The sequence below is a fragment of the Aythya ferina genome (assembly GCF_964211825.1).
Source record: "Aythya ferina genome assembly, chromosome: 20".
NCBI lineage: Eukaryota > Metazoa > Chordata > Aves > Anseriformes > Anatidae > Aythya > Aythya ferina.
In genome coordinates, this window is record NC_140318.1 from 1,494,976 (window position 1) to 1,517,649 (window position 22,674).

The 22,674-nt window shown below is 44.1% G+C and overlaps 1 protein-coding gene across 4 annotated transcripts; it reads right to left on the bottom strand.

Moving 5' to 3' along the window:
- Positions 1 to 4,095: 4,095 nt before the first annotated feature.
- Positions 4,096 to 22,492, bottom strand: LHX2 (LIM homeobox 2). 4 transcript variants are annotated; one of them, XM_084493722.1, is made up of 5 exons: positions 22,168 to 22,492; positions 19,195 to 19,397; positions 18,414 to 18,796; positions 11,766 to 11,971; positions 4,096 to 4,913 (listed from the first exon to the last, which is right to left on the bottom strand). In XM_084493722.1, the coding sequence occupies exons 1-5, from the start codon at positions 22,393 to 22,395 to the stop codon at positions 4,626 to 4,628; spliced, it is 1,308 nt and encodes a 435-aa protein (XP_084349848.1). In that variant the 5' UTR covers positions 22,396 to 22,492; the 3' UTR covers positions 4,096 to 4,625. The 4 variants fall into 4 exon arrangements, with proteins under 4 accessions (XP_084349848.1, XP_084349847.1, XP_084349850.1 ...); XM_084493721.1 differs by having other exon boundaries at positions 19,195 to 19,400; XM_084493724.1 differs by lacking the exon at positions 22,168 to 22,492 and adding an exon at positions 21,723 to 22,087.
- Positions 22,493 to 22,674: the final 182 nt, after the last annotated feature.

The window sequence follows — 22,674 nt, forward strand, 5'->3', positions numbered from 1 at the left end:
GCCTCCATCAACAGTAATTTTCAGACAAATTACTGGTAACTCACCTAACGTCATGAGAGATTCAAACTTGATTCTTCACTTTCAAGACTGAAACCACATAATTTTAAGCAGCCCAGCTAAGTCCTGCAATGAATGAAGGACCATCTCTCCACTTACAGAAGTGAAAACACGAGCACTTGCAGTCCAGCTGCCATGTTGCTTGTCTTCATAATCATGGCAGCTTCCTGCATGTCAGAAAGATGCCTTCTTTATTCCCTCTTCGAGTGATTTTCCAGTCCTAGGATACTCGTAAAACATATATTTATCAACTATAGATCAAAAACCTAATTGTTTTGATTCTCTTTAATTAGGATGAGGACAGACCACGATTCATATCACCCCTGCTGTCTACATGGGCAGTGATGTATGGTATCAGAGACTCTGACCAGCCATAAATGCAATGTATGGGAGTGTGTGAACAACTGGTGTGGTTTGCTAGATTTATTTCTTTAAACAAAGATGCTGCAGACTTGGGCATAATGATTTCAAGTATGGGAATAAGGAGAGTTCCAGTCAACTCGCTTGCAGGACAAGACAAAAAGGACTTGTAGGTCTGGAAAGTGAGATGTAATATTGCAATCTTGGAAAGCAGAAATGCACAGAGCTGGTAACTGCATAAATTGTATGCAGCAAATAGCAGATGCTTGAGCATTTCACACCCAACCAAACCCTGGCTGCTAAGGTGAATTGGACATGTTGCACATGCATTTCACTCTGTAGCCTTTTCAAATGCAGGTCAAAGTGGTCTGGAAAATGCATAGACTTTCATTTCACAGATCATTATTTTACTACAGATATTAGCACTCTCATAGTGCTAACTACACTTCCAAAGAACTATCTTTTACGTATTAGCTATGGATGAAATAATTGCTACCAGGAATGATTTAAATGGTTAGAGCCTCCCTAATAGGAGGGATAAATGGTAACTCAGCTACTTTCAATGCAAATCTCTCCTTCCAAGGACTATTAAGTCACTGTGAAGACCATAAGCATGTACACTTGGAGCTTCTTTTAGTTGGATGGCTTTGCTACCATCATGCCTAAATCTCAACTCCAGTTCATACTTTGTTTGGTGTTTTTTTTTTTTGTTCTTTTTCTTTTGATAAAAGGAGATTATTACTACAGGTGTCTAAATTTTGATCTTTACCTTCTAAAGAAAAAAAAAAAAAAAAAAAAGGCAGTTATAATAAAGTGCTCTAAATGTGTTCTTAACAGTTAGTAAGAAATGTAAGAAATGATAATTTGGAAATCAGAATATCCTAGAGGCCCTTTCTCCATCCACAGTGTTTTTTATAAATTCACTTTTGCTTCCAGAGCAAGCATTCAGCTTCTTTGTTAGTATAACGATCCTTGGTCTTCTCTCCCCAAACTTAGACAATATGAACTAAGAAATATGTTTTATGAAATGTAAGTATTAACAGTATCAATGGATTTTAAGTTGTGATTACGTACCGCTTACAGTAACACTATCTCTCATAACAAAGTACATGTATGTCTATTCAGTATCCTGAAAATCAAATGTTCTCTCTTTGTTTGACAAGAACAATCCAGTTTGCTGCCAAGTGACTTGGAAGTTTTTCTAATGCATAATCCCCTTTTATATTCTTTATTGTTTATGAACTCAGAGACAAAATATCTGCATTATCTTAAATAAACTAGGTAAAATGTATTTCAAAAAGTTTCTTGAGTCAAAAAGTAGCAAATCATTGTATGTATTTTCCATATTTGTATAGGTTTCATTATATTCTCATTCTAAGTTACTCTTAAGTCTCTTTCATATTAAAAAATGAACTACACACCTATCATGCAAAATGTAAAGAAGTATGTTCAACTAGTTCAAATTAGATATACAGTAAAAATACACTTCCAAAGAAATATCATTTCCATTTTTGTTCATGTTTTTAACAGAATTTCAGACTAATACATCAAATGTGGAACTGTACAAGTATGTGAAGAAACATTAGGATTGCAGTAGTAAAAAAATGTACAGCATTCAAAACCAACAAGCTCTAAACAACCAAACAATACCACAGGATTGAAACAATCATGGGGACAACATAGGTCATTGGAGCCAGTGAGTGAATCCTAATGTACCTACATAAAGACCCTACATAGAATATTGTCTCTTATTTATATGCAAAATCCCTGATTTGATTAAACCAGACAATTATCTAATTGTCTCTTATAGGTTTCAGATAATATTAACACTAGAGTATTCCCCTTCATAAATTTCAGTTATTTGAAAAGGCAATATTAAGAGTTGTTTTGAAAGGTATTTCCATCCACGTGGATTCAGGTAGTTAAAATACAAGATCACAAATAAGAACCATCCGCTACATTTGCTGTAACACTTCAAGATTCTGATTTTTAAAACTGCTTACAGGTTAATACACAGGGTTTCTAATTATAGGCTGTATCCTTTTAACATTGGACCAACATTGCCTTTTAAATCAAGAAGAGATACAGCAAAGCATGTCAAAAAAATAAAATCTCCAAGGTAGCTGACAATGAGCAAAACATTACATACAGCAGAATCTGTGTCTGAATGTCTGTGAAAGGCAGATACATACTCTTACAGTCCACTAACCAGTACAATTGACTTATTAGACATTTATAATACGAGGAAAAAATGTCTTGGATGTATCTGTAAAGGCTATTAATTAAACCTGAACTCGTTTTTTCAAATGCTTCATCATCGTGAATAAACGTAAAGAACTATGCTAGTCTATTGGTTTTGGAGACCAGAGCGTAATCTCTTTCACAGATCTAAGCTAGTTATGATTTTTCATACTATCTTGCTTTTCAGATAACTCACCTGTATTTTTTTAAGCAGAAGTGTGGAAAAAAAGGTTAATAAATGACCTAATTATGTCAGCATTTCTATCCCACAGTCCTCATTCTCTGAGATCTCTCACTGAGCTCAAAAGAAATTTGGCTTGCATGAGAATGGCAAATTTTCAGTTGAGAAAGCTGAATAAATATAGCGCTTTTAAAACCAAAACATTGTTACCAAAAAGTCTGGCCTAATAAATTATCTTCAGTGCTCTGAAAAGGGCAAAGAACGCAAATCTTGGCACATATCTTGCTGTTTATTTGGAAAATCTTTAAGCAATTTTGATCCAATGGGAATGACAGATTAGCTTTAGAGAGCTAGCCACATACAACCTAGAGTTTGACTGAAAAAAAATGATTGTAACAGGTTTGAAAAGGAACAACCATATGCATGTTATGTACCACTCAAATCTATAAAACTACTGGGCAAACAGCATAGTGTATACTCGTTCTTATACGTATTTAAACTTTGCTGAGGTATTTCTTTAATTACAGGAAAAGCATCTTTAAAAACAATAGGAAAAAGAACTCAAAAGATGAATTATATTTTGCACTTTTTTTTTTTTTTTTCTGGAGAAGGAATTCAGTTCTATTGAAAGATCCGTAATAGTTAAAGGAATATCCACTTTTTTAGTATTGATAATATTCTTCCTTGGTTTTCTATTCCCTCAAAGCATTACAAAAAATGTAAGGCTGTGACTCTGTAAGACATAATTTTGCCTCATTTTTGCCCACCAATATTGTAAAATAACCTGAAATACTTCTGTCTTCTTCCTAGGGAAAGTATTACCCAGTGTCCACCTCTGTAGTAAACCATTTCTGGCCACACGGCTGTCAGATACCTAGCTTGTCTCCTCCATGAAATAGGACAAGCTATCTCTTGCACAAAAGCAAGATTGTTTTCGTAAATGCTGGCTGAAGTCGTTTCTTTCACACAACACAATTAAGTATATTTTGCCTGTTTTAACTTTAACATTATCTGATAATTTCTATCTGCAACTAACAGGTTTTTTTTTTCTCTATACTGAATATACCTAGACGGTTGTACGGGGTGGACTTCTCACCCATACAGACTTCAGGAACAAGAGAAATTGTATACATCATATTTAGAGTTTATCCTAGGCAGATACTGTGTTTGAAGTGCAATTTTCTAATCCTTTTAAATACAATCAGCCTATCTTGATTGTGAAGCTCATGTTAAATGTAACTGCAGCCATTACCAAGTAGTTTCCATAAGTGGTTTTATTACTGGTTAGATTTTACAAATTCTGGTATTCGAACAGACTTTGACCTTAAAATTCTAAAACAACAAAGCAACCAATGAAAGGCTTAGGACTATTCAAAGTAACAAACTCTTGACATTTTTGCCCTGGTCATAAATATACAGAGAGAAAAAGAGAAGTGGACATGGAATCCAAAGTATGTAGATAAAACAGTATATAAGGCACATGGCAGTCTTTGAAAATACAGAAGCTTTAGCCAACTTAAATTAATTGCTGTTTCCCTTGCTCAGTCCACAAAACTGTACAGTTACACAAATGTTGTGTTGCAATAGATCTTCCAAGTTATTCTTCAGTCCACACTCCATAATACCAGAACACTACATTTCCTTCTTTTTTTTTTCTTTTTTTTTTTTTTTTTTTAGGAGAGATCCTAATTGTGGTTAGTCAGTTGCTCAAAGCCTCTATTAAAATACACTTGGAATTTCAACTAAGAATAATTTCTTTTTTAAAGAAATTATTAAGAAAGAGTCATCAGAAAAGGTTTGTAAGAGTTGTCTGTGAAGGACTTCGAGATTCATGAACCTCAAGACTTCCGGGCACTGACGTCAAGACAGATGTCACAGTAGGCATGGTAGGATTAGTCAAGTCCGTTAAAGTAGTGGGAGTGCTGGATGGACTCATGGAGGCATTGGATATTTCTGATGCAGGACCTGATGGGGTCCCTGCTTGGAGTGTTGAATCTGAAGTCTTATCCACCCCTGTGTTTTCTTGACGTAAGAGGTTCCGTCTGAATTTGGCTCGAGCATTTTGAAACCAAACCTGAAATAGTTTAATATAACAGGGTAGCATTTAAAGAGCTGCAGTGTTTAGAAAAGCAAAAGCAAACTCACAAATTCATCAAAGCTTGAACTGGTGAAGATGTTTTATGGTAACATGTTAAAAAAGTAGCCCCAGTCATGAAAAGTGTCCTCTGCATGCCTGTGAAGCATTCCTCTTTCCCTCTCCTGCAATTCTCTGTGTAAACAGTCTGCTTGGGACAGGAGGGGAGTCATTCAGTGCAGGCTGTGTATAAAGATGCCTACAAATTTGGCGGCCCCTAAGAATCCTCAACTGCCCTCACTCCCAGAAGTACTTGTCAGGACGAGATATAAATCAAGCATCTGATGAACATATACTAGCGAGTTTCAGCACCCTGGTATCTCAGGTCCATCTCCCATTGTGTGCAGAAGGCGACACAGCACAGCACCCTGCCTTCCTGCGGGCTCAGAGGGCTCCCTCGGGAACTTTCTCATGTCTTGTCTCAGCAGTGCTCTCACTTTTCAAAAAAGACTGGCCCTCTTTCTTACTCTTCTTTCTCAAATGATTCAGCTCCTATGCCAGTCTCATTTTAAATTTTTTCAGTCCTGGAATGACTTTGGAAAAAGAGGCTCAAATGGTATTAAAAGCCCATATTGCATTAAAAAATGTAATTTCAGAAGAAATGGTAGCTGCATACCGCAATAATGTTTCCATGATTTCTACTTCTTGCATTATTTATTATCTAACTAGTCAATAACTAATCATAGGACAAAAGCTATGACTACTGCTTTTTCAGTTAAATTTCAGTTTAGGTCCAAGCTAAAAATATTCTCTACTGTTTACAGGATTTGTTTAAAGATACAATATTTTTCTGACCTATTTGAAAATAGATATAATAAAATTTATTTGTGAAACTTGTATGAACTGTAGGTACAGAATATTACTCTGATTAAATTTGAAAATGCCATTAATACCCTGTGTTCAACCTGCTATATGGTGATGCCAGCTCATTTTGCTGATACAACTAGCTGAAATTTCACTGTGCTTTCTTATCAGAAGGCCTTCTGACATTGTTACATTCTTTACAATTGACTCAGTCCTGATCCAACTGCTCTCACGTTGACCTGTTATAAGGGATAGGACCGAGTCTTTCCATTCCAGGTGCAATGAACTTCATCATCTCTGTATCTGTCAGAGAAAGGAGCTGAGTCAAAGTACCTGCCCAGCCTCAGTCCATCAGATTTCTCCTCTGTGGCCCATACAGGGAAAATGAGTGTGCAGAGCTCACGAGGCTGCTGTGTGGTCACAGCACCCTTTACAGAAATCCTGACCTCTAGCTCTGAACCTGCACAGCCCCTGCCGCAGGATCCACTTCAGGCCAGGCTGCCGGCGGCGGAGTGGCACGGAAATGCGATGCAGTCCTGTGAAGTCTCCTCTTTCCCCTCAACTTGCCAGCTGCAGTTAGAATTGGTGAAGATGTCTCAAACCATTTTTCCTCTGACTGGCTTTCTTCTCATCTATGGATGGTCCAGCCCCGAGTTCCCCCTATTGAGCACTCCTCCTTTTCCTCTGGAAAGCTTTCTCTCCCAGCCAAGGGTCTGTAAGCACACACACTCTCTCTTACACTCTCTCCTGGGAATGCCACAAGGAAATGATCCTCAGGCACAAATTCTAGCAGTGGCCATGGGAGCTGCATTCATTACTCACATCCCTACAGGTCCTTGTTTCAGTTTATGTTGGTGCTCCCCTATTAAAACATTTTGTTTAAAGGGTATATATTGGTTTCATATACACAAAGAAAACAGAAACCTTCTCCTAAACTAGCACTGCAAAAATATATTAATTATTTTATAACACAGTCCATTATAATGGTAAACCTGTGATGTGATCAAAACTGCAAAAAAAAAAAACAACTATTGTGGTATTTTTGCCTGAAACATTTAAAGCCAGTGTCTTCCCCTCGCATGACTGTTCATCCAGAGCCCTGCAAGAAGGGAGTGGTGGAAGTGTCTGTGCATGCTTCTGAGCAAGGTGAGGAACCTCGTGTGCCAGGCGTGCAGGTGAAGCAAATTAGTTTGTTCTGGGCATTCGAGCTACAGAGTCTCAAGTGCCAATTAGTAGGAATGGTAGAAAACAGCAATTTTAACACTTTTGGGATTAGTTTACCTTTCAGTAAGAGATAATTATATTTGTCCCACAAAGGAAGAAATTTGGCTTCAATTTTTTAATATATACCTTGTATAAGAAATTGTAAAAAGAATCATATATATGAAGTTTAAGTTTAGAGACTGCCACTGTTGACATGTTCCATAGTTACAGCATAATTAAAACAGACAAAACCTCAAGTTCAGTTGAGATATTGTCAAGGTTAATCAGCTGATGGCTACAGAGCTCTCTAAAGTTGTCCACTAGTAAATATTTGTAATACTACTGAAAAGGCATCTAAATATTTGTTGACTGAAATTCAGAAAATGCCATGTTTTATGGTAGAAATGAATAACAAAATAGTTATTGCAATAGTGATATTCTGGTATGCACTGAAGATATGACAGTATTTAGCAAAGACTTAATGTTGAAGAGTAATGAAAGAATTAAAACTATTGTTTTCTGAGTTGCAGGAATGCCAACTTGATTTGCTACTGCCCTGCGTCGTTGCGTATAGCTGTGCAAACGAGCGTGCAAGAGCCAGGGCAGCTGTCCCGTGCATAATGGCGGTAGTGCTCTATGTGCACACTGGCAATTCGGGCCCTGCACCTGTAACAGTATTACATTCAAGTAAAGAAATAATAACCCAAATATACATAACTGAAAGAATTGTTCCAGAAGGACTTATCTCACATCAATTACACAATTAGGAATCTGGTCTTCAGCACTGAGGAATAAAGAAATTCATTGGGAAGTACATAGTGTTTTTCTGTCCAACTGTATCATTATAGGGCTGAGCTGTTTCAAACCAAATGGGGAAAATATGGACCAAAACTCCCACTGAGAAATAAAAGCAGCCATGAGACCCACTGACACTACCACATTCAGGGGAGCCGAGCCGCCTGCCTGGAGCTGGGCAGCTCAGCAGCTAGGCAGGGTCGTTCTGCAGTTAAAATATTATCCTATCTCTTCAGAGATCTGCACAGCTAATTCATCTCTCTCTGTCTCCATTTTCTGACTGTAAAATAGGAATAAAATAACATCTCCATAAGATAGGGAAGTATTGAAAGTAAATATTCTAAATGTTGTAAAGAATTGAGATACCATCATGAATGAGGCCTTGTTATCTAAGATAATTTTATTTTTTGTTTGTAACACCTCCATTGTTGCAACTGTTGTATACTGTCTTTGTGAATAGCTTACACTAGAAACAAATTTTTAAACACAATTTTGCTAATTCACACATCTACCTGGAGACATTACTTACTAACTTTACTTACTAACAACAGGAGAAACAAAAATGTAAAGGATGTTCCACCACACAGCAAACCGTGTTTACTCACTGCAGGCACATTCTGAGTATTCTGTTTTGATTATTAAACTTACAGTTGAAAGAGAACTATAGGATATTTCATGAACAAAGGTTTGGTAAATAGTCTTCAGTATGCTATCCTAAAGCAAATCTTTGCCAAAGGGTAGTTCAGGATACTCACACATGACTGAGAAAATTTTTGTGCTTGTTGACTGCTGGAAACCGAATTAGCAAAGTCTAAATGCACGCAGGAAAACCTTTGTAGGATTTTCATATCAACATTACTGGGGAGTGATTCAAGAAAGGATAAGCAGTGTACAAGACACCCACTGAAAAACAATGGTTCATGTTCCTAAACTGCTTTTGCCATGGATAATCATTTTCCACACTCTTGGTTAGAGAAGAGGTACATAGCAATAGCTAGCAAACCGTATATTCTTAGGGCTACCTCTACTTCCACCTTCACTTTCTAAACTCACAAAAAAGAAAGATCGATTCCCAAAAGCGTAACATTTACACCAATTAGTTAGCTCACAATTAGCTGGTCACTTTAATTATGAATGATAGCTTACAATAATGGACTTGTCCTCCCCAGCTGCAGTACAAGGTGTATATCAAATTGCACATATAAAGCTAAATGGAAATGGAAAAATATAAAGATAGGGAGTAAAAATATAAGTAGGCTTACTGTAACTCTGATGTCATTACTTAAGGAAAATATTCTGCATTACAAAGCCACTGAAGGAAATGTAATTTTTGAAGCAGTATGTTACATTTCCCTGTCATTCCACTTCTGGACATGGGTAGCTGATGACTAGTTGTATATAAAGCCAAAACAGAAGTCAGGTCTTCCAAGTCCAGTATCACAGATCATTATGAAGGTGGCCAAACTCTCTGCTCATCTACAAGCCACTCTCATGACATGTTATATGGGACTGCCTTTATAGCAGTGGCACTATAGCCATTTCCTAAAACACTAGGAACTCCTCTGCATGTTTAGAAAGCCCACTGGTTTCAGAATAAAGGATTTTGTCTTTCTCCTCAACTGCTACCTTATATTTTCTATTCCACTATATTCTGTTCATGATAGATAAAGAATCATTATCTTTCGTCAGCTGAACTGAGACCTGAACACACAAAAATACAAGCGCTTACAGACATGCCTAGTAACAAGATAGGGAAAGCAGAAAATTTCTTACTGCTGGAATGTGTGCATATACATCTGGGAGTCCATACGCCTTCAGCATGTGAGACAGCCTAATACTAACGATGCTTGTTTAGATCAATAGTGTCAGTGAATTACTTCATGTTCAATAAATGACACAGATGGAATGCCAACCTTTCTGGCACAAAAGAATTAACAAGTGACACTATCTCAGTAACCAACATCATGAAGAGTTTTCCCCAGCAAGAAGCAACCTCGAAACTTGCATGGGTGAACTTCAGCGTTCGAAAAATTCCCTCTGCAGTTTCAGAAGCACACATTATTTTCTCTCACAGGTTAGAAATAAACCAACTGGGCACAAAGGTTCTACAATCCAAAAAGCAAGTTTGTTTCTTAAAGCCCAAATTAATTTTCAGTGGAGTAGACAATGCTCGTAACAGACAGAAAAACTCAAGCAATACTACGCAAAGTATCACTCCGAGTCATTTTCTTGAAGTGCCTCCAACAGCACCATCCTCTGTGTGCAATCCTCAACACCAACTATTACCTTGCGCCACTCTTCAGCTAAAGGAGCCCAGAGATAAAGAATCATTTAACTGTGGAAGTAAAAGAAGTGAAACGCCAATTACCAAAACCATGAAAAAAGTTTTGTAGAATTGTAAAGGATTGCCACAAAAAAGAGAAAGCACTGTGCACCTTAAAACTAGAGGATGCAGTGTACTTAACGTGGAAACAGAAGTGATCAAGAAACTGAAAGAGAGGCTGAAGAGAGACATGGAATCCAGCTTTAGGGAGAAGAAATACATTATAAAAGGAAGGAACAGAGAAAAAGACTTGGAAAAAATTTGGAAGGACAAGCTCATTGGATGAAAAGAGAACAGATATGGAAGTCAAAGTTGGTGCAGGCTGAGAAAAAAAAAAAAAAAAAAAAAAAAAAAACAGAAGGAAGACGAAGAGAGAGGTGTTTTCTACGCACCAATCTAATTTCTTCATGCACTATGTGAAATTTCTCAGATAATTCAGGTGTGAGTGCACTGGTAACAGAGTAGATATCACTAAAGTGTGTAAACTCTGATTAGAAAATGAGGAAGTGCTGAAATAATGATAGTTAAATGCAGAAAATCCTTTCTTCCACACTCGTAGATAAAAGGGAGCTGCTATGAGAGGCACTGTGTCAAGTGCTAGGATGTGCACCAGTTATAGAGGAGGAATCTGTGCCACTGCAAATCAGCTTCACAAAAACAAACAAAATCCAGCTATGATGGACGTGGCCAAGAGAAGGAATTACATACAGCTTTTCATTAGCAGTTTTACTAGGAAGCCTACAAACCTTTATTCCTTCTTCAGTTATGTGTAAACACTACAAGATCCACAATTCTCCAGTGAACTCATTTTTTTTCAATGTTTTTGTTTACTGCCCTCCACTTGCCTATGAGTTTATGAGAGCTGTCCACATTGCTTTCCCAGGTGCCTGAGCCCTAGCTTTCTCGACGAAGCCCACAAACCAGTTTTTTCTACTATTAAAGATCCATTTAAAGATCTCAGTAATAGATTTTGGAATGTCATGCCTCCTATATGCCCACATTTATCTCTAGTTATAGTTACTGAATAAGTGCCATTAAAATTCACTTCCTGAATCTGAACTATAAATTAGAATGGAGCTAAGCCGACTAATATTCTTACCTTTCCTTGCCATAATAATTCAAATGGAGTGTATACCCTTGAAGCAAGAAAAATCAAGCTTTCAGAGAAAAGGTACTTTCAAAATGCAGTCGCCTTTCATTCTAAGTTACTTTACTATGACTAAAAAAATAAATTTAATTTTTCAAAGATTATGTCCACTTACATTGCGAAATAAAAGACATCCTCCCTGTCCGGATAAAATAATAAATTACTGCTGATTACTCACAAAGAAAACCATTCCTTGCAATTTCTAAATTAAGAGCTCTCTATTTACATTAACTAATTTTTTTTTTTCTTGCAGCAGATCAGAAGCTAAAACATGCACCAGAATTGACTAACTTCAGGAAAACAAATAGCACCCCATGCCTTCACAACTGTCATTAAAAATTAAAACCCAAGTGATCTGCTTTTGGGAAGCTGAAATGAAATAACTTTTCTCATACTTTCTAGAATGTAACTGATGTCTCACAGAAGGTATGAATGATTATGAAAAGCTTGAAGATTAGTAAGATCCACAGCATTTCAAATACAAAATCGATGTTTTGGTACAAAAGACTGTTTTTCTTACCTGAAGAACTCTTTTGGTCAGGCCGGTTTTCTGAGCTAGCTGTTTCAAGTCCTTGGCATCAGGATTGTGGTTAATAGCAAAGTATGACTTCATTGTCCGCAACTGGTGGTGTTTGAATGATGTCCTCATGCGCTTTGTTTTCTGATTGCTGGGGTATTGCTGGTCTCTATCCAGGTGGTCACCATCGTTTTCATTGCAGCTTAAAGCTTAAGGCAACAAGAGGAAAAGGCGTGTAAACCTATTGCTCTGTGACCAACATTGTTTGCAGTTCATCTGAGAGCAGCAATTAAAATAACATACCATGGCACGTATTGTACTGGTACAAATCCTACTTGCCTTCCCCTCCATTTCTGCATCTTCTATTTTTCCCTTACAATAACCAGTCTGCAAGGACCCTCACCTGCCTCTTTATGGCTTTTAAAATGTCAGGTCTGTTTCCTTTTTTCTTTCCTCCATCTCCGCACAGCCTTTCCTCCACTTTCTGCTTGTAGGACAGTAGCTGTCCTCAACTCTGTAAAGTGTTTTAACGTACTTTGTATCACTATAAATTGTGTTGTAATGTACAAAGAAAGCTGTACAATAGAGCCCACTTAAATCTCGATGGAACAGACCAGTTAAAATTATAATTATTTCCTCCATCAAACTAAACCCTGTAGAGTACAAGAGAGACCATTAAATGAAACACTATAAAAGAAATAAAGTTTGTGGGTACCAGACAGCAAATTATGACTATAATTTGACTAGCTCAAGAAATAAAGCTGTTAATACAATATATCAGCAGCACACCAAATGAAAAAAAAATACACTTATTTTTTATTATTTATATTTACATTTCATTTTTAAGCATTTGAAAATAGTACTTTGAATGACTGATTCTGTTATATTCTTTTGAAATCGCTGAATGAGACTGACTGACACATTTGCATAAATCAACTGCAAAGCCTGCAAAAGACGTCTGTGACCAAGGAAAATTGTAATAATTATCAAATTATATTAAATGTTGAATGCCAAACAAAATAGTCTCAAAGACCAAAAGTAGTTTTTAATTTACATGTGCATAAAGTAAACCATAGAAAACTCTTAAAATAACATTAAGGACCAAGCTTAAATTCACTAAAAATAATATCATGGATATAACTGAAAATTAGCTCTAATAAGCTGCCATTAATTTATTTTTTCTGCTCCAGTATATGAAACTCCTTTTTAATTTCCTGTAAGATATTGATTAAAAGTAATGAAAAATCACTGCTATCTCTGTTCTACATTGCATGCAAAAAACAAAACAAAACAAAACGACAAATGTATTTTAAAATGTGAGTTATTGGTGAATTTCATAAGCACATAAACAGATTTGTTTTCAGTTATCCATTACCACTGATTCATTTCAACTGAGTACATCTCATGGACATGTATCTCTTTGTAATCATACTTTAAATTCATACTGTCTAGGAGAGTTTTTCAGCCCTGTTGAATACATTCAATTTCTGAAAGGCATGCATTAAAACCACTATTTAAAAAATAAAATAAAACAAAATGCACGTACTCATGTGGAAATATGCATACAGATACACTAAAAAGCAGTTTTGCAGCATGTGCAGTGCCTGCTTTGCGAATTTCACCTTTTCAAAAACTTTAAAAGATGTGGCACAACATAGAGCAAGGCCTGCAAAACTTCAGCTGTGAGACCAAAAGCAGGCTTGTTTAATAGATCGGTAAAAAGTGTCTGAAGCCTCAAACATCTTGGTGAGTTTCTGTACCCCTACAATTCAAAAAACAGCCAGTATAAATGTGCTGGACATATAAATGTGTGCGCATGTATGTGCATGTGTATACATTTCTATAAATCCTTTGCAGACCTAACTTTCTTGTGCCAAATTCCAGTAATAAGAAGCATTTCTGCTTGTTGTCGTGATGTATGGAAAGACTGGAAGCACCTCAATTTAAAAGGTGTAAGACACACAAAAGGAGACAGTAAAAATGCAGCATTAATGGAGCTGGACAGAATGTAGCAGTCTTTTTTCTGGTTTAAGAACTGAGATCTAGTTGCCAAACTGGGGTGACCCCACAAGCTCCAGTCTCCTCCAGAGCTACAGTTCTCCCTCTAAATAATACTGGGAAGAATAACTGAAACTGTATTTCTTATAGCAAAAGGTATTATGGAAATGTAAAACAACACAGTACTTGGTCTTAAAACATACAGAATTGTAGACATTAGAAATGGAAAAGACCTCTGTGTGTTGTCTTAAATGCTCTCAAACCCTCCCAGAAATAACAGGGCAAAGAGTTAGGAGGAAGTGCATCAAAATAGCCGTCAGAAGGGCTGAGACCTGTTCATGTTAACATGCAGCAAAACAAACCCTAGGGCCGCAAGTAGCTGGATTTTAACCTGTTCTACAGAGAATGAGATACAATCAGGATCCAAGGAAATAAAACTAATTCTAAATCCTCCCAGAAGGGAAGGAGGGGATCTGCTTTTCATCAACTGGACAATGAACAATTTGCTCTTTCAGTTTCTTATAATTTTACCCCCAATCTTCTAAATAAAAATAATATTGAGATGACAGTGAATATGTACCATTCAAGACCAGCAAACCATTGTCCTTTTCTAGGAAGAAAGTTACAAAACAGACTTTGAAAGTGCATGAGGGTGTCTGCTCTTCCTTGTCTTGCCCAAGTGCTTTGAGCACCCGCAGCATCCCCCAGCCTGACCTAACCCTCCTCGCTAGCACCACTTCCCCTCTCCTGTTTGTTTCTGGTACTTGGCACCATCTCCAGAATTTGGTTGTACCAATCTGGCATTACGTGCATCTCCTGCCCAGCCTGAGGTGTCCATGGGCACTGCAGGCACAGAGACAGAAGTGTGGAGACCTTTGGAGTGAAGGAGTTTCTGCAAGGGCCACCCTGGTGTAAGACTGGCACCGTACGTGCCCCTCGCTCGGTGCTGTGGTTTCCAGGCACTTCCCCCTGGTCCTTCATGGTGTCCCTGCTCATCTCCTAGAGGAATTGCTCAATCACCCAGACTTAGGATTTCCATGCAGTTGCAGCATCTAGGACTCCTGCTGGGAGTTCAGAAATACAACTGGTAACATTCCAGTCAGAGGAGCCTTAAATTAACTAACGCTTCATTCCTATGTTGTGATAAAGCAAATTCTGAAGTGGTGCCAAGTATCTTTCCTGACCCTAGGCCATCTCTGAGGCCCTGCTGCCTTTCCCCCGGTCCCCACACCCAGGCCATTGCCCTGCCGTCCATCCGCTGCTCTCCCCAGAGGTGACCCCTCGCAGCCCCCCCGGCACCACGACACAAGCGTCCCTTCGGCCTCGGAAGCCCACAGAGAGCATCGCCAGGAGCTGCCTTTCACTCCCTCACATTAAAACATTGTGCTTCGGTGCCGGTGACCAAAATATCCTCTGCAGAATAACGTGTAAAACCGTCTCTAAAAACAGCAACGCGAGCACGAAGCGGGATGCGCCGTTATCCTTGTGCAAAGCCTGCAGGCAGGAGGGAACCGGGGGCACTGCCCCGCGCCCGGCCCGCGGATCCCCCATGTCGGGGCCGCGGCACCGGAGGGGCTGGGGGCGAGGAGTTTCCTCCGGGGGGGGAACTTTTGTTCTTAGCGGCTCGCGTTTGACACGTTACATTACCCCAAAAGAAAGCAAACTAATCCCGGCCCGGGAAGCACGCTGAGACACGAGGCGCGTTCGGCGCTCTCCGCCCGCAGCGCCCCTGGGTGCGGGGCCGGCCCCGCTCCCACCCGCGGCCGCCTGCAGGGGGCCGGGGGGGGCCGGCCGGGAGCGCAGAGCGGAGCCCAGAGCCGCAGGGGGGGGGGCTCGGCACCGGGACCGAGCTGCGGCCGGGGGCAGGAGGGGGCGCGGCGGACACCCGGACCCCGCTCCCAACCGGGACTGGGGGGGGACCTCACGGCCCGCCACCCCCGCTGCTCCCGGGGCGCTGCTGGGGACGGGGGCAGCCCGTCCATCCATCCATCCGTCCGTCCGTCCGTCCGTCCGCACAAAGGGGCCGCAGCGGGGCTCTGCGGGGTCCCCTCCTCGGAGCTTGGGGCTGCGGCTCGGAGCGGGGCCGGGAGCGGTGCCCCCCAGGAGCTTCCCGTCCCGGGGGGAGAGGGAGAAGGGAGCTCGCCGGAGCTTCCCCGGGTTTCTCAGGAGAAAACTCCTGGCAAAGCTGCTCGTGGGGCCAGCCCCCACCCGGCCCCGCTGCCGGACCCGGGGCGGCGGGGCCGGGACCGGGAGCAGGAGCGGGACCGGAGCAGCGCCCCGCAGCGGCCCGGCCCCAGAGAGCCGCAGCCCGGCCGGGCCCCGCCGCCCGTGCGGGAGGGAGCGCCCTATAACGCCCCTATAGCGCCCCTATAACGCCTCCGCCGCCTGCCCGGCCCCGGGCGTGGGGAGCTCCCGCTGCCCCGAGGCTGCTCAGCACTTCTAGCGTTTGCAAGGAGATTTTCCTGTCTTCTTATCAAAGGCAGACTGGATAGATAGGAATAAAGTACAGCGGGCTGTGGGAGGTTTGGGGTCTAATCCACAAAGGGAGTATTCAGAATTCTTTACAGGTGCTTCTGTGTTCAGCAAGCTTTCAGCCATTGATTTACTGACCTAAAAAAAAACCAACATCAAAATCCAGTCCAACAAGTGAAAGAAGAAATTACGATCACAGGAACACACTTTAAGAAAAAACAAAGAGAGAGAGGGAAAAAAATCTTTTTGAAGTTTCGGCATCCTTCTAAGCTATTTTCCACTTGTCAGGCTCTATCCACATCCAAAACCCATCATCCCTGTGCAAACGGAGTCTCGTTTAGGCAGAAAAAAGAGCCAGTCCAATTCATGTCGCAGATGAGTGTTTGCTGCTATTTACAAAATAATTCCTGTCCCTGCTCTGGCCGCATCTCCGGGTCCCCCTTTTCCCACCACCTCTGGTGAAGATTTATTTACACGAAGCTTGCTACACAAAGTGCCAGCCCCGAGTACCCTCAGAGGACAACATCGTGCATTTCTCGGGAGGAAACGAAAAGTTCCATTAAAAATAGAGAGAAACTATCACACTTCTAAACGGCTTCCTTTTAGAAGACAGAAATTAGAAAGCTTTGCAAGAATTTGCTCGTTTGTGAGATTTAAAATCAACAGACAACCCGGTCTGATTTCCAGGATCAATTACACTTATTACCATATAAATTAATCGATTATCGGTTTAGCAAATATTAAGCAGACAAATAGTTTAAGCGAAGAAGCCAAAAGCTCCTCGCGGAAGATCTCTGCAGCATCATTTACAGGGTCTAGCCCCAAATTCCAAGAGCAAACTCGGAGGGCAATTATTTTGGAAACGAATTCTTCAAAAAGCGGCTAAGGACGGCGTGGTTAGGAAGTCGGGGAGCACCAAGACTTTCTGGGGCTGTGCTCCCACCCGGGACAGATGCCGCTGCCTCGCTTTACAGGTCCTTTGAATGGGAACATCTGCCCCGCACGGGGAGGCGGCGGAAGGCCGCCTGGATCGCAGCCCCCCGGAGAGGAAGCGTTTTTAAGCGGGGGAGCCGCTGCCGCCTGCGTGTGCGGGAGCTCGCAGGGACAACGCCAGGCGCACCTTTCAGCAGCCTTCACCCCTGGGACGGCCCCGGGTTTTTGCGCCGTTCCCAAATCGCTGCTGAAGGCAGCGGTGGGTGGCAGCCCCGTCCCGAGGTGCGCTTGCCTTCTCCTGGCTGTTTTCAGCGCCACCCGCTCGCTTCGGGCGCCGCCGTCCCTGCCCCAGGCGGCAGCAGCCTCACCCTGCGGCCTCCCCGCGCCCCCCTGAGCCCCCCGGAGTCCCCCGAGCCCCCCGGCCCAGGCCGGGAGCTGCCCCGGCTCCCACCCCGACAGCGCCGCGGCCGGCCCCGGGCAGCCCGAGGGGGCAGCCCGACGGCGGGGGCACGGCCCCGGGGGCCCCCCCCGGGCGGCGCTCCCCAGAGACAGCGGGCCCCGCACGGAGCGGCCTTCGGGGCCCCGGGAAAGCAGGAGACCGCCCCGGTTCCTTTCCCTGCAAAGTTCCGGAGCCGCCGTGGGGAGGCCGGACGAGGAAACTCCTCGGGGAGCGGGCAGCTGAGGGCAGAGCCCGGGGCACGGCTCCCCCCCGGCAGGGCCGGTGCCGGCGATGGGCAGCGAGCAGCGGCGCTCAGCCCAGCCGGCCCCGTCCCAGCAGCGCAGCCCCAGCCCCAGCCCCAGCCGCAGCCACCTGCCCCCCGCTGCCCCCCGGGGACGGCCGCTTTTCGGCCCCCTGCCCCCCGAGCCGGAGGTGCGGGAGCTGGAGAGAAGGGCTGAACGCTTCGCCCGTCAGCAGCCTCGGAGGGTGTAGCTACTAAAGAAAATTCACAGCTCTCTGAAGTGCTAACTTCCAATCTCTGGTTTCCAGATTTTATTTCAGGCTCTACTCCCCCCTCTCCCCCTCCTTAACCAGATGACCTCGCTTCAAAACATTTTATTTCCAGCTGAAGTGAAAAATGCTAACATATTAGCTTCTGTAATTGCAGTTTGACAGCACTTGATCTCAATAATTATGCTGCAGCTAAACTATTATTAACGGTTTAAGCTAAAATAAACGGAAATCCCCCTTTGGAAGTGAACAAAAACAAACCGTCGGAATTGTTCTTGGGGGAAGATGGGGTCTCTTACCTGCGTTGTACGCTGCCAGGTCTGCCCCAGGCCCCGGGCTCTTCCTTTTCCTGGGTCTCCCCTTCTGGACAGTCCCCACGCCGTTGTAATAAGGCAGTCCCAAAGTACTGGCAGAGCCCGCTCCCAGTGCTGGGCCCTTCCCAGCGGCTACATCCGAGTGATTGAAATGCACCTGGTACTCCCCCTGGATGAGAGTCTCGAAATGGAGGCGGCAGTACACCAGATTGTCCTTCATGCCAAAGTGGTCGCCGGTGGTCAGCATCTTGTTGCAGGTGGTGCAAGTGAAGCAGTTTAAGTGATATACCAAATCCCTGGCCCTCATGACCATTTCGGAGGCAGAAATCCCCAGGTGACACCTCGCGCATCTCTGCACCGAAAACCTCCTGCAAAACACAAGGGCCCGAGGAGACGGTGAGGGGCGCTGGGCGGCCCGCGGAGGGGGGCTGCGGGCCGGGACACGACGCCGGGCCGCTGCCGGGAGGGCGGCAGGACCTGGGGGGCTCGGCCCCGCTCCCCCCGCGGCCGCCGGACCCCGGGCTGCGGCAGGGAGCCGCAGGGAGCCCCAGGGAGCCGCGCAAACCCCCGACCCCCGCCCCGTCCGCAGCTCCCCGGCGGGACCCGCGTGGGGCCGGGCTGCTCCGCTCCGCTCCCGGCCGCCCGCCGAGGGGCCTCGGGCTCCCACAGCAGCCCGGGGGATGCGCCCGGCCCCGGCCGGGAGGCTCCAGGAGCCCGCGGTCCCCTCTCATCCCCCCCCGGCTCTCCGGGCGGCTTTGGGCTGTACCTGTAGTAATCCTCCTTGCAGTAAATGCTGCCGTCCTTGCTGAAGCAGGTGAGCTCGGACTCCAGGTTGAGCTTGCACTCGCAGCACTTGAGGCAGCGCATGTGCCACTGCTTGTCCACGGCCAGCAGGTAGTAGCGGTCCGAGATCTTCCCCCCGCAGCCGGCGCACAGGGCAGCGCGGTCACTGCTGATGGACGGCATGCTCTGCTGGGAGAACAACCGCGGGCCGTTAGCGAGAGCCAGCGGCTGCTGCACGGCTCAGCCCCCCCGGCCAGCCCGGCTCCAGCCCGGCTCCTGCCCTGCCCGGCCCCGCTCCGCGGCCGGGGGGCTCCGGGGCGGCCGGCCCCGGGGAGGGTGGGGGACGGGCCGAAAGCGGCCGGGGCTGGGGGGGGTGGGGGGGCCGGCTGAGAGCCAGGTTTTCTCGCTCCGTTTTTTTCCTTTTGTGAATTTGCCGGTCCCAGATCAAGAAAAGATGCTCCTCGCTAAACAGGCGCAATCGTCAGAGCGGGGAAAATCGCAGACAGTTAATTCTAAAATTTCCCGTTACGGATACACGGAGAGCGCCTGCATAGTTAATGCCCCGTGAGTGCGGGTCTGGGTGTGTATTTTCCTAGCTATAAAATTCCGAGTGAATTACGATCAAACCCCCCAGCAGCCGCACAGGCGCAGCTCTCTGCGAGCCGCTCCCCAACAAACCGCGTCCCAGCCTGCCCCGACCCAGGGCACCGCAGGGATCGGGAAACAACTGCCGAGGAGACGAGCACCACTGGGGCTGAGGCGCAGAACGCTTTGTCAGAAAAACGAAATAGCGGGGAAAAAAAGAGAGGAAAAACAACAGAGTGCTTTAGATTATGCTGGGATAAACTTGGAAGCAATAAAACTAAATGTAACCCCTATATAATTTAATAGTTTAGTGTCAAATCACAATCCAATCGAAACCCCCTGCAAAAAAACAAATACATACATTTTCTGTCAACTCCTACCAAAAAAAAAAAAAAAAAAAAAAAAAAGAAAGAAAGAAAGAAAGAAAATAAAAAGAAAATAAAGAGAAAAAGACTATCGGAAACCGTTTAAGCGCGCTCGTGTATTTTACCCAACACCCTCAACCTAAACCCAAGCCCAAAGTCAGGACAAGAGGCTCGGAGTGGAGCAGTGTTTGTGGCAGACCTGGTACTGCGCTGCTGTCCACTTCGTCCCAAACTTGTCAGCATGGCACTGCTCGAGGCCAGCCCGCACGTTGGTGCTGGGGCCAGAGCTGCCGTCCTGCAGACGTGCCGGAGCCGCAGAGCTCCCACTCGGGGCGGGGGGAAGCCGCGTGTTTACTTTTACCTCCTCTAGAGCCTTAAGTCCTTGCGCAAAGCAAGGAGAGGGAAGACAGCTAACGGGAAGAACTGAAAGAAAATGAAGCTGTGTTTCCAGCACATGCTGACGGATTACTTTCATCCAGCACTTGCAGAGATCACCAACCCCCAGCACTACGAGCACTACTGTTTGCACGACAGCATTTCCACTACCAGCAGTACGTACAAATAAAATGATGGTACTAGAGCGGTATGGGAGCCACACAAGTCCACTGGTAGCTTAGGTCTTTAAGGCATTAACTGAACTCTGATTAGGGATCGTTTTATAACCAAAGTAGTTCTTTATAAATCCACTTTAAACAAAACACGATTTTTTCTGCTTTACCAGTAACAAAAATATTCTGATATCCAGAAATGGCATTTAAGGATCTAGTATCCTATCCCACTGCTCATTCTATACACGTGTGCATGCAAATAATTTCTATGTAGATATATAAAGGTATCATGACACAGAATTACTCCAGGAAAGATAACTTGATGTTGTTTAATTTTACACAGAAATATTAACTTTTCCAAAGAAAACCCAAACTGCTTTGATTAGAAATCACATTCAGCCCTTCTAGCTGAAAGGCTTATTTTCAGCCAGTATTTCAGGATTAAATAATCTCACTGTCACTTTTAAGTAAATTTCTCCATAGCATTTAGAGAAGTAACACCTATTGTTGAAGTTTTAAAAACCAAGCACAGATATCTTTCTTGCACATGCCCATATCAGCTTAAAAGACAGCATTACCAAAATATGGGATCATTTCTGCCCAGAATTATCGTTTCTTAACCAAAAAAAAACAAACCAAACCAAAACAAAAACAGTACACAGAAAATGTTGATTCAGTTAATACACTTCAGAAATCTCTTCCACTTCGCTGGCTTAACTCTGCTTTGAAAGATTCATCTTTTTATTATCTAAATGTATTAAAATACAAGTACTGCGCGTTAGCAGACATAAGATAAAAGTGGTAAAGTTACAAAAATTTGCATCCGTCTGTCTCCCTGAAACACATCCTCTAAATCCGTTTGCCTTGTTTGCAAATCCAGTGTTCACGTATCTTTCTATTACGAAAAAAATCATAATTTAAAGATGCTCGAGTTTTAGTTTTCCTTTTATTATTATTATTATTATTATTTTTTACTTAGTGCTATAACAACTACCTCAGCGTGGACATCCCACCTGAAAAACAACACCGAATCGGATTCTTTGTTGTTTGTGTTTCCATTCCGCAGAGAAAAATCTCGCTGTGCCAGAGCGTTATCTGTATAAAAGCATACTTTGCCTCTCCCTAAAAACTTTAGAAGGCCGGCCGGGCTGGGGGAAGGGAAGGCGTTCTTGGACGCTACCAAAAGGCTGGTCTAGCTTTCTGTTTTCTCGCAAGAGCAGCACCGCTCCTTTCACCCAAGCGTTACTATTACTATGCATATTATTAATAATTAACAGTTTCATGCCTTTCCCCGTGGTTTTACTCGACCTTTTGCGGGTGTCTTTATTCTTATTTTTCTTCCGATTTAGTATTTTGCATACGTTTCCCCCCGACCTGCTATTTTAAAGGAAAAGCTGTATTTTTGAGGGGTTCGTTACGTTTAGGGGGTTGAATGACTCCCACTCCTTCGCCTCCTACCGTTTCGGTCTCTCCCCTGTCTATAGCCGAGCTGATGGCCGGTGCTTCGCTTTTGGTTCTGCGATCCATCTCGTCGATGACCCCGTGCATCTCCGAGCCGGACAGGCTGTGGAAAAGCATCGCTGAGGAAGCGGAGGAGGAGGCCCCGAGTTGCTGCTGCTGCTGACAGTTGTCGGGGTCCCTGCAGGAGCCCAGAACTTGCATTAAGCGGAGCCCTCCCCCATGCATCTAGCACGGCCGCCCCGTCTCTCCTCGGGCTCGGGGCTCTCCCCCCGGCGGAGCTCTCCGGAGCGCGGCGCAGGCTCGGGTCCGGGGTCCCGCGGGGTCGGGGAGCAGCAGAGGCGGGCGGAGGGGACGAGGGAGCGGGGACCGGCGGCGCTGGGAGCTCCGGGCTGGGCTCTAGGCTGCTGCGCGGCCCCGGCGCATCCCTCTGGGAGGCTTCTTCAGTGCGGGGCTCATCGCCCCAGGTGCGGTCCCAGGCTTTACGCTCCGGCCCAGCCGGCGGAA